The 12,076-nt window shown below is 40.3% G+C and overlaps 1 protein-coding gene across 2 annotated transcripts; it reads left to right on the top strand.

Annotated features, from left to right (window-relative positions):
• LOC109890948 (CXXC-type zinc finger protein 1-like) lies at positions 1-12,009 on the top strand. 2 transcript variants are annotated; one of them, XM_020483126.2, is made up of 14 exons: positions 1-106; positions 6,755-6,867; positions 6,961-7,061; positions 7,155-7,297; positions 8,773-8,928; positions 9,054-9,200; positions 9,354-9,461; positions 9,686-9,864; positions 9,949-10,156; positions 10,298-10,408; positions 10,758-10,807; positions 10,893-10,989; positions 11,112-11,264; positions 11,584-12,009. In XM_020483126.2, the coding sequence occupies exons 1-14, from the start codon at positions 104-106 to the stop codon at positions 11,728-11,730; spliced, it is 1,716 nt and encodes a 571-aa protein (XP_020338715.1). In that variant the 5' UTR covers positions 1-103; the 3' UTR covers positions 11,731-12,009. The 2 variants fall into 2 exon arrangements, with proteins under 2 accessions (XP_020338715.1, XP_031680791.1); XM_031824931.1 differs by lacking the exon at positions 7,155-7,297 and having other exon boundaries at positions 9-106.
• Positions 12,010-12,076: the final 67 nt, after the last annotated feature.

Here is a 12,076-nt window from a genome sequence, read left to right as displayed (position 1 = left end):
CCGAGTTTAGCCGATGATTTCCGGCGTCGTCGAACCAGATTTTGACCCGGAGCAGTTGTTTACTATTGTTGAAATTTGATCGAGGATTGCAAAGACATCACAAATGGTAATGTTGGTTAACTAAATTAATAAAGAGAGGCCTTTTATTTTATGTGAATTTCACGGTTAGTTGCCTAGCATTGAGGTAGATTCGTGCTAGTCCCTGGCTAAGGTAGGTAGTTAGCCAGTAATTTTGGGTATTAAGCAAAGATGGTGGATAAAGGAATATAGTTCACCCTGGCCGTTTACCATTGAAAAAAAAGCAAGTTCCGGTCTACTTAACTGGGTGTGTCTCCCATAGGCACCAATGCAATAATGAACCAGAAAAAAAACTGTGAGTGGGTTGTCTCGCTTCCTTTTTCGTCTGGTATCATCAAGAGCCATATTACTAGCGAATTTGCCACCTGGAACGCGGCAGAATTCGTTTGTAAACAAATGTCTCATTGCGCAGACCAGTTAGACTCGATGTAGAGTGTACGTAAAATAGTAGATATGACACAATTTAAAATGTTTATGTTGTGTTTGCCATCAGGGTAGTTGTTTTTTTAAATTATGATGAGCCGATCAGACCGAAAATCCAGCGGTATAGATAGATAGATAGATAGATAGATAGATAGCTTTGCCCTACCCAACGATAGTATATTCTGACCCGGGATGTTTTGTTAAGAGCCCAGATGCTTGGTCTAATCCAGGCCCAGGGATGGGCAAATGGCCCACGGACCAATTAAAAATAAGTAACAACCTAGTGTCGTAATTGTAGTGTACATGGAGCCAAATGTGGGTGAATTTAATGGCTGAAAACTTTGCCCCAGTATCTGTGCTAAAAGTTGGTATTCACTGTGATCATTTAGAGGTTAAAGAAATGAGAGTAAGGAACTCAGAGATAGCCTATGGCCAATGCAGCAGTAGGCTGCGTCATCAACTAATTGAAATACATGGACCTAAAGTCGACAAAATAAAAAACAGAAAATATCCTGGTGAAAATTCGTGTTCCTTCAATTACATTCATCTCTCTACTACGCCTGTCTGCCTCTCTTTCAATCTGTCTTGAGTTGAGCTATTGCTAGTGAAGTGCAACATAACAAATTATCACTGAGTTGGGCCTGTTGCTAGATAAATTGCAACATTGTATTAACTAGCCTATTCAGGGCCCTCAGAGTTTGATGTGCCAGTGAGCTCGGGACAGCCACTGGATATGTGGGATCGTCAGATCGTGATATTTTTCTCTTTCACACCGAGGCTTGTTTGATTTATCGAGGCCGGCAGTGTTGGAAAGATTTTTCAAATACTGAGGAACTATCATTCTCAATGGATGTTAAAAAATACTATTTACTTGTGTGAGGTGAAGAGAAAATGACTGAGAAGCTCAATTTATTAGTGGTGTATGTGTGTAAATGTCACTTTCCTACATATGCATGCATTCTGGGGAGACACACCATATCTTTGCCACACACCCCTCCATCTTCTTGATGCAATATTTTAAATGACACTCAACACACATCTTTACACACATACTGAACAAAAATATAAATGCAACATGTAAAGTGTTGGTCCCATTTTTCATTATAGCTGAAATAAAAGATCCCAGAAATGTTCCATACTCACAAAAAGCTTACTTCTCTCAAATGTTGTGCTGAAATTTGATTACAAAGCTCTTAGTGAGAGTTTCTCATTTGCCAAGATAATCGAGCCACCTGACAGATGTGGCATATCAAGAAGCTGCAAACAACATGATCATTACACTGGTGCACCTTGTGCTGGGCACAATAAAAGGCTGCTCTAAAATGTGCAGTTTTGTCAAACAACACAATGCCACAGATGTCAAAAGTTTTGGGGGAGCATGCAATTGGCATGCTGACTGCAGGAATGTCCACCAGAGCTGTTGCCAGAACATTTAATGTTCATTGCTCTACCATAATCTGCGTCTAACGTTGTTTTAGAGAATTTGTCAGTACGTCCAACCAGCTTCACAACCGCAGACCACGTGTATGGTGTTGTGTGGGCTTGCTGTTTTCTTATGTCAACGTTTGAACTCAGTAAAAGTACCCCATGGTGGTCGTGGGGTTATGGTATGGGCAGGTATAAGGTACGGACAACAAACACAATTGCATTTTATTGATGGTATTTTGAATGCACAAAGATACCGTGATAAGACCCTCAGGCTCATTGTCGTACCATTAATCTGCCGCCATCACCTCCTGTTCCAGCATGAAAATGCACGGCTCCATGTCGCAAGGATCTGTACACACTTCCTAGCCGTTTCACATCCGTTACATATGACAGCGTATTCCACTTAGCACAGCCATTAGGAGTGGGACAACATTCCACAGGCCACAATCAACAGCTGGATTAACTCTATGTGAAGGAGATGTTGTGTTGCATGAGACAAATGATGGTCACACCAGATACTGACTGATTTTATGATCCACGCCCTTTAAAAAAAAAAGCTATCTGTAATCCCAGTCATGTGAAATGCATAGATTGGGGCCTAATGAATATTTCAATTTACTGATTTCCTTATGTGAACTAACTCAGTAAAATCTTTGAAATTGTTGCATGTTGCGTTTATATTTTACGTAAGTAGTCCGACCCTTTGCTATGAGACTCGAAATTGAGCTCAGGTGCATCCTGTTTCCATTCATATTCTTAGATTTTTCTACAACTTGATTGGAGGCCACCTGTGGTAAATGTAATTGATTGGACATGATTTGGAAAAGCACACAACTGTCTATGAAAAGGTAAAACATTTGACAGTGCACGTCACAGCGAAAACCAAGCCATGAGGTCGAAGGAATTCTCCGTAGAGCTCCGAGACAGGATTGTGTCTGGGTAAGGGTACCAAAACATTTCTGCAGCATTGAAGGTCCCCAAGAACACAGTGACCACCATTATTCTTAAATGTAAGAAGTTTGACCGAGCTCTAGAGTTCCTCTGTGGAGATGGAAGAACCTTGCAGAAGCACAACATTCTCTGCAGCAGTCCACCAATCAGGCCTTTATGGTAGTGGCCAGACAGAAGCCACTCCTCAGTAAAAGACACATGACAGCCTGTTTGGAGTTTGCCCAAAGGCACCTAAAGACTCAGACCATGAGAAACAAGATTATCTGGTCTGATGAAACCATGATTGGCCTGAATGCCAAGTGTCACGTCTGGAAGAGACCTGGCACCATCCCTATGGTGAAGCATGCTGTGGGGATGTTTTTCAGCGGCAGGGACTGGGAGACTAGTCAGGCTTGAGGCAAAGATGAACAGAGCAAAGTACAGAAATCATTGATTTAAAACCTGCTCCAAAGCGCTCAGGACCTCAGACTGGGGGCAAAGGTTCACCTTTCAGCAGGACTCTAACCCTAAGCACACAGCCAAGACAACGCACAAGTGGCTTCAGGAAAAGTCTCTGAATGTCCTTGAGTGGCCCAGCTAGAGCCCGGACTTGAACCCAATCGAAACATCTCTGGAGAGACCTGAAAATAGCTGTGCAGCAACGCTCTCCATCCAACCTGCCCGAGCTTGAGAGGATCTGCAGAGAAGAAGGGGAGAAACTCTCCAAATACAGGTGTGCCAAGCTTGTAGCGTCATACCCAAGTAGACTTGAGGCTGTAGTCGCTGCCAAAGGTTCTTCAACAAAGTACTTACTGAGTAAAGGGTCTGAATACTTCTGTAAATGTGATATCAGTTTTTTTTTTTATTATAAATTTGCAGTATTGTGTGTAGAATGATGAGGGAAAAGCAATTTTAGAATAAGGCTGTAACGTAACAAAATGTAGAGAAAGTCAAGGGGTCTGAATACTTTTCGAAGTCACTGTATATCACCAGAAAAGCATGCAAACGAGTGAAATTTCAAGAACTTTTAAAGTTTCTTCAAGTGCAGTCGCAAAAACCATCAAGTGCTATGATGAAACTGGCTCATGAGAACCGTCACAGAAAAGGAAGACCCAGAATAACTGCACCTCAGATTGCAGCCCAGATGTTTCACAGAGACGCATCTCAACATCAACTGTTCAGAGGAGAATGCGTGAATCAGGCCTTTGTGGTCGAATTGCTGAAAAGAAACTACTATTAAAGGGCACCATTAAGAAGAGGAGACTTGCTTGGGGCAAGAAACATGAGCAATGGACATTAGACCGGTGGAATTCTGTCCTTTGGTCTGATGAGTCCAAATTGGAGGTTCAAGGTTCCAACCGCAGTGTCTTTGTGAGACGCAGAGTAGGTGAACAGATGATCTCCGCATGTGTGGTTCCCACCGTGAAGCATGGAGGAGGAGGTTTGATTGTGGCGGGGGTGATTTTGCTGGTGACACTGTCTGTGATTTATTTAGAATTCAAGGCACACTTAACCAGCATGGCTACCACAGCATTCTGCAGCGATACGCCATCCCCTCTGGTTTGCTCTTAGTGGCACTATCATTTGTTTTTCAACAGGACAATGACCCAACACACCTCCAGACTGTGTAAGAACTATTTGACCAATAAGGGCAGTGATGGAGTGCTGCATCAGATGACCTAGCCTCCACAATCACCCAACCTCAACCCAATTGAGAGTGAAGGAAAAGCAGCCAACAAGTGCTCAGCATATGTGGGAACTCCTTCAAGACTGTTGGAAAAGCATTCCAGGTGAAGCTGGTTGAGAGAATGACCAGCGTGTGCAAAGCTGTCAAGGCAAAGGGTGGCTACTTTGTTGAATCTGAAATATATTTAGATTTGTTCAACACTTTTTTTGGTTACTACATGATTCCATGTGTTATTTAATAGTTTGTCTTCACTATTATTCTACAATGTAGAAAATAGTGAAAGAAAAGCCCTGAGTAGGTGTGTCCAAACTTTTGACTGGCACTGTATATATTACCTCAATGACCTTGTCTAACCTGTAGCCCCGTACATTGACTCGGTACCGTATATAGCTGTATATAGCTTTAGGTTTTTTATTTTGCAATTATTTTCTTACATAAAAAATATATATATTTTCTTTAAAAAATTCTTCATTATTGGGGAAGGGCTTGTAAAGTAAGCATTTCACGTTAAGGTCTACACCTGTGACAAATACAATTTGATTTCTCACTAAATAGCCTAGGCTACTATTCTACTTTGCTGGGATAGGAGGGTGGACATTTTTTTTTGCCTCGTCTAGGGCTGCAAATCGGCCAGGACCGGGCCTGATCAACGTTGATTAGTCTAAGTTAAGAAAAAAATCTGTATCAAATTATAACATGTCAGGTTAGAGAGGATTGGCGAATTGTCCATTTGACACAACATTAGCACATTTTAGGCCTCAGAGCCAGAACAACCTTTTTGACTGCTGTTGAATAATTAATGAATAGTCAAGACACGCACAACCCTTTTTTAATATATATTTATACACTATCAAGCAATGAAAACGTGCATTGTATCAAAGAAAGTCCACACAATTTTTTTACTGAAGTTGCCATAGCCTATAGCACTCCGCATCTAGTGATTTAGCTGCTCTAGCATCAAAGGAAAGTTGGTAAGAGGAGGAAATGTAGAAAGTTTAACAGACAGGTTAGTTGAATTTGTTTGCTTATAATTAGTAAACATTCCAGCTTTTAGGTCAAGTTTATCTACATGAAAATAAAGTTAATACAAATATATCGTAATATTTAATGTAGGCCTATTTAAATGGTTTGACGGTTATTTTATTTTCATGACCGTCTTCATCCATAACCTTCAGTTACACGGTTATTCAATTACTGTCACAGTTCAAGCAACTGAAAAAATGCCTATTTGACACCTTCAATGTAAATCACCAATTACTGCCACGCACAGGTTCGGAAGTCTACTACAACAGCTCAATACATTGGAGGTGCCGAAGCATTTTTTTCGGGGGTGGGGTTGCCAGTAAATTATTATTTTGACCTTTTTTGGAAGTAAATACCAGCCGTAACGGGAGTAAATTAATATAGTTGCTCAGTGTCCTGGAAACACGTCATACTCATCGCACAGATACTAATATAGTTGCTCAGTGTCCTGGAAACACGTCATACTCATCGCACAGATACTAAGATACGCACAAGCTAACGTAAGCTAATGTGATTAGCACAAGGTTGTAAGTAACAAGACAATTTCAGAGGATATAGACATATCTGATATGGGCAGAAAGCTTAAATTATTGTTAATCTAACTGCACTGTCCAATTTACAGTAGCTATTACCGTGAAAGAATACCATGCTATTATTTGAAGAGTGCACAGTTATGAACTTGAAAATGTATTCATTAACCAATTAGGCACATTTGGGCAGTCTTGATGATACAACATTTTAAACAGAAATGCAATGGTTCATTGAATCAGTCTTAAACTGTGCACATACACTGAAATACACCGAAATATAAATTGCACCTAAACTGGAATATTACATTTGGACCTTTCTCTTGCATTTCAAAGATGATGGTACAAAAACGAGAACAAAATGCATGCTTTTCTTTGTATAATTTTTTTCCAGGTCTAATGTGTTTTATGCTCCTACATTAATTTCACATTTCCACACATTTCTAAGTATTTCCTTTCAAATGGTTTCAAGAATATGCATATCCTTGCTTCAGGACCTGAGCTACAGGCAGTTAGATTTGGGTATGTCATTTTAGGCGAAAATTGATCCTTAAGTAAGAGGTTTAAATATTACCGTCTATTGAATGGGCTAGTTTAGCTATGAGGTTTGATCTGATTGGCAAGATGATTATGATCTTCTGATGTTTATCTCTTCCAGGACAGTGAAGTGTCAGACTTCGAGCCTGCACCGGGACTTGTGAGCACTATGGAGGGGGAGAAGGCACAGGTGTACTGCATTTGTCGAAAACCTGACATCAATTGCTTCATGATGTGAGTTTATTCAGATGATCATACAAGTAAACATGAAATGACTTTGAAACATTAACCTTGGTTTCATAGGGCTCACATCTGTTTTCCTTGTAGTGGTTGTGACAATTGCAATGAGTGGTTTCATGGTAACTGCATCAATCTCACAGAGAAGATGGCCAAAGCTATCAGGCAGTGGTACTGCCTGCGATGCCAAGGTGAGGTTTTAATGGTTTACCATTCACTATCATTCACATTGGGTACTCACATGTGCTTTCTAACCTTACACAATGTCTGTTGCTTTTGATTAGACGATAACCCATCATTGGAGATAAAATACCGTCCAAAGAAGAGCCGTGAAAAGGAGGCAGAGAGCCAGAGAGAGTCAGAGAGAAATTTTGAAAGTCAGAACAGCACTCCAGATTATAAATCTGAAAAGCGCCGTGGATCAAATGTTAGTTATTTTACATCTAAACGTTATGTCCCCACTTTCTTTCAATGTATCTTTGGAGCAACTCTGTTGGCAAACATACAATGCTTTCAAAAAGTATTCATACCCCTTGACTTATTCCACATTTTGTTGTGTTACAGCCCAAATTCAAAATGGATCAAATAAAATGTTTCTCTCACCCATCTACACACAATATCCCATAATGACAAAGTGAAAACATGTTTTTAGACATTTGCGCACATTTATTGAAAATTACATATAGTTATCTAATCTACATAAGTTTTCACACTCCTTTGATCTTTCTGGGTAAGTCTCTAATAGCTTCCCACAGCTGGATTGTGCAACATTTTCCCATTATTAATTTAAAAAAATGTTCCAGCTCTGTCAAGTTGGTTTTTGATCATTGCTAGACCAACATTTTCAGGTCTTGCCATAGATTTTCAAGTAGATTTAAGTCTGTAACTGTAACTCAGCTACTCAGGAACATTCACTGTCTTCTTTGTAAGCAACTCCAGTGTAGATTTGGTGTTGTGTTTGGGGTAATTGTCCTGCTGAAAGGTGAATTCCTCTCCTAGTGTCTGGTGGAAAGCAGACAACCAGGTTTTCCTCTAGGATTTTGATTGTGCTTAGCTCCATTCCATTTATTTTTTTATCCTGAAAAACTCCCCAGTCCTTAATGATAACAAGCTTACCCATAACATGATGCAGCCACCACTCTTCTTCAAAATATGGAGAGTGGTTCTCAGTAATGTATTGGATTGGATTTGCCCCAAGCATAACACTTTGTATTCAGGACAAAAAGCTTTGCCACATTTTTTGCAGTATTACTTTAGATCCTTGTTGCAAACAGGATGCATGTTTTGGAATATTTTTATTCTGTACAGGCTTCCTTTTCACTCTGTCATTTAGGTTAGTATTGTGGAGTAACTACAATGTTGTTGATCCATCCTCAGGTTTCTCCTATCACAGCCATTAAACTCTAACTGTTTTAAAGTCACCATTGGCCTCATGGTGAAATCTCGGAGCAGTTTCCTTCCTCTCCGGCAACAAAGTTAGGGAGGATGCCTGTATCTTTGTTGCGACTGGGTGTATTGATACACCATCCAAAGTTTAGTGAATAACTTCATCATGCTCAAAGGGATAACACTATTATTGTTGAACACTATTATTGCACACAGAGTGAGTCCATGCAACTTATGTGACTTTTTAAGCAAATATTCATTCCTGAACTTATTTAGGCTTGGTATATCAAAGGGATTGAATACTTATTGACTCAAGACATTTCAGGTTTTCATTATTTTTGTTAAAATTTTGAAAAACATAATTCCACTTTGACATTATGGGGTATTATGTGTATGCCAGTGACACAAATCTTAATCAATTTTAAATTCAGTCTAACACAACAAAATGTGGAAAAAGTCAAGGGGTGTGAATATTTTCTGAAGGCACTGTATCTTTGTCTCTTTTGTGTTTCTCAGGTTAAGCGTTCCGCTCGTATGTGTGGGGAGTGCGAGCCCTGCTTGAGGACTGAGGACTGTGCCACATGCGACTTCTGCAAGGATATGAAGAAATTTGGTGGTCCCAACAAAATAAGACAGAAGTGTCGATTTAGGCAGTGTGATGTCCGAGCCAGGGTCAGTTTCCTAATGATGAGACTATGCCATCAATCTTATTTTTCCTCCTAACTTATTTTCAACTGGTCAAAAAACAGTTGTAGTCTTGCAAACTATGTGACATAATGTCTCTAAATTCTCTGCAGAAAATGTTGCGTGTGAAAGATGAAGAGTTTAATTTGCGTGAAAGGAGGGATAATTCCTACCACCGGCGAAGACGATATTCAGATGACTACGATAGTGAGGCAGAACTCTACGAAAAGTACAAGGCGGCAGGATACGACGAAAACATGGTATTACAATATAATTTTCAGCCTAGTTTCTAATTTATCTAACAACAACAACAAATTGAAATGCATTCAAAATACACACAGATCATCTTTAGCTTGGGCAGCACTTTCAAGTATTTTGAATGTGGGTTCATCTATCGTTTTTTTTTTACCCAGCCATGGCTCAGTAATGAGGAGGACGGCCCTCCCTTCAGCCCTGTCCTGCGAAAGAAAGCTGTTAAGGTCAAGCATGTGAAGAGACGCGAAAATACATTTGACAAGAAAGTAAGCAAATTTTATTTTTAGATCTAGCAAACACACACAGATTATTGTTACAAGTATCCATGCAGTTGCCGTCCACATCTACCAAATATTTGAATATTTCAGCTTTTGTTTTTTATTGCATCATGGGAATATTACTGTTGTGACAAAATACATAGAAGTGGAATGATTTTACATGACAATATTATATGTGTACAATGGGATTTGTTTTTGTGAATTTATATCAGAAAGAGTCACGGCGGCACAAACAGAAGCAGAAGCACAAGGACAAACTTCGGCACAACAATAAGGGCGATGCCAGAGATGGAGGAGGACAGCGGCAGTGCCTCGGGCCCAGCTGTGTTGAGGCAGCACGCGCCAACTCCAAATACTGCTCAGAGGAATGTGGCATAAAGCTGGCTGCCAAGTAAGAACACAAATTACAACACTGACACAATGCAACAGTAAGAAAATGTGTCAACAGTAAAATACTTTCTATTTCTGTCTGCAGCCGGATCTTTGAGATTCTCCCTCAGCGTATCCAGCAGTGGCAGCAGAGCCCCTGCGTCGCTGAGGAGCAGGGCAAGAAGCAACTGGAGCGGATCCGGAGGGATCAGCAGAATGCCCGCATACGCCTCACCGACATGGAGAAACGCTTCCACGAGCTGGAGGGCATCATTGCCAAGGCCAAGCAGCAGGTGGTCCAGCAGGATGAGGAGGTGAGCCCCTTCAGTATAAGAACTTTTGTTGTTGCCCACTGCAGTATTTATCCAGTGAGGTCGAAGCTCCTCAACTAGAGATATGTTTTTCCCGTTTGGGTTCAAATCTTTCTTTTGTTAATCTTTTGGTTCCTGTTTCAGGCGAATGAAGGGGATAATGAAGAAACAGATCTGCTGATTTTCTGTGTGTCCTGCAGTCACCCTATCAACCCAAAAGTGGCATTGCGACACATGGAGAGATGTTATGCTAAGGTGAGTCTGTAGATCATCATAATATATGCGCTAACGTTTTTGACTGGGAAACATGCGACAGGCTTCAGACAGAGACTTCCTGTTTAGTTTCTCTGATCTTGGTTCTGACAGTTTGTGGTATACATCCAGACTGCAGTGCACTTGCCTGATGAGTGTTTGCTTGCAGTTGCTGCAACATCCTATATGGGGAGAAGATGAAACGTACAGAATGAACACTTAATATAGAGTACTAACAATACGAATATATAAGTTGCAAATATGCACTCCTACCAAAAGGACCAAGGAAATGTGTACTCTTTACTGTATAAACTGATAACGTTCTGTATTTCGCTCTCTTTTGCGTTGACAGTATGAGAGCCAGACTTCTTTTGGTTCCATGTACCCAACTAAGATCGAAGGGTAAGAGAGTCAAGCACTTTGAATGGGTTTGCTAGAAGTGGACTTTGTTTCACCGAGGTATTCTATGTGCTTTTTGTTTTCTCAGAGCAACAAGACTGTTCTGTGATGTGTACAATCCCCAGAGCAAGACCTACTGCAAGAGGCTTCAGGTCTTGTGCCCAGAGCATTCCAGGGACCCAAAGGTCGGTGATGATTGGCAATTCAAATCCCAAAGAACTTTGTCATAAAGCACACTAATTGTCCTGCTGTTTGACTTACGATTTGTACCTTGGCTTCTCTTGCCCTTCTCATGTTTTGTGGGTAGGTCCCAGGGGATGAGGTGTGCGGCTGTCCTCTGGTCCGTAATGTGTTTGAGGTGACGGGAGAGCACTGCAGGGTTTCTAAGCGCAAATGTAATAAGCACTACAACTGGGAGAAGCTCAGAAGAGCCGAGGTGGACCTGGAGCGTGTCCGAGTGGTTAGTAGTGGAATGCACCACATCAATCTCTTATTTTAGGCCACTTCATCCAGGTTGGGGTCAATTCCATTAGAATTTCTTTAGATTAGAATCAGAAAGATCCCAGAATTCTAGTTCATCTATTGATTTCTAGCTAACTTTAATTGGAATTGACTAAGACCCTGGTTATAACAAACATATAATTGACCTTCATAAGTAGTAGTTGATACGATAGTGAAAGTGAATTTTAAACATTTGATTTCAAAGACAGTTTTCAAAAATGATTTTAGTATATTAGTCATCACACCTTGCTTTTCTCCCAAAATGTATTTGTGAACAGTGGTACAAACTAGACGAGCTCTTTGAGCAGGAGCGCAACATGAGGACTGCTATGACCAACAGGGCAGGTCTACTTGCTCTCATGCTGCACCAAACCATTCAGCATGACCCACTGACAACGGATCTCCGTTGCAACAAGGACAGATAGACAGCCACATCTGCATCTTCATGTTATTTCTGAGTGGCATTTTTGTACATTTGTCAGATTTATAGTATATCTTAGAATATAATCCTTTCCATCTTTTTGTTCGAGACTTCGGCTATTTTTATTAAGGATTTTATGACTTTTGTGCTGAAATTGATTAACTGAAATATTTGAATGGTAAATTAATATATTTTTCCTTGTGTCCAGTACTATTGCTGCACTGTTACTGCTGGTATCTCTCTAGTCAAGAAAATAAAGGATATGTGTACAACACAAGAAGTTGATAATTTTCTGTTGAATTTATATTTGTGTTGAGTATTTTGCTTTGTATCTTTGTTTGATGTTTATC

This window comes from Oncorhynchus kisutch, linkage group LG5 (genome assembly GCF_002021735.2).
Source record: "Oncorhynchus kisutch isolate 150728-3 linkage group LG5, Okis_V2, whole genome shotgun sequence".
Lineage (NCBI taxonomy): Eukaryota > Metazoa > Chordata > Actinopteri > Salmoniformes > Salmonidae > Oncorhynchus > Oncorhynchus kisutch.
The sequence above is the reverse complement of the archived record's forward strand: the minus strand, read 5'-3'. Positions and strand labels throughout refer to the sequence as shown.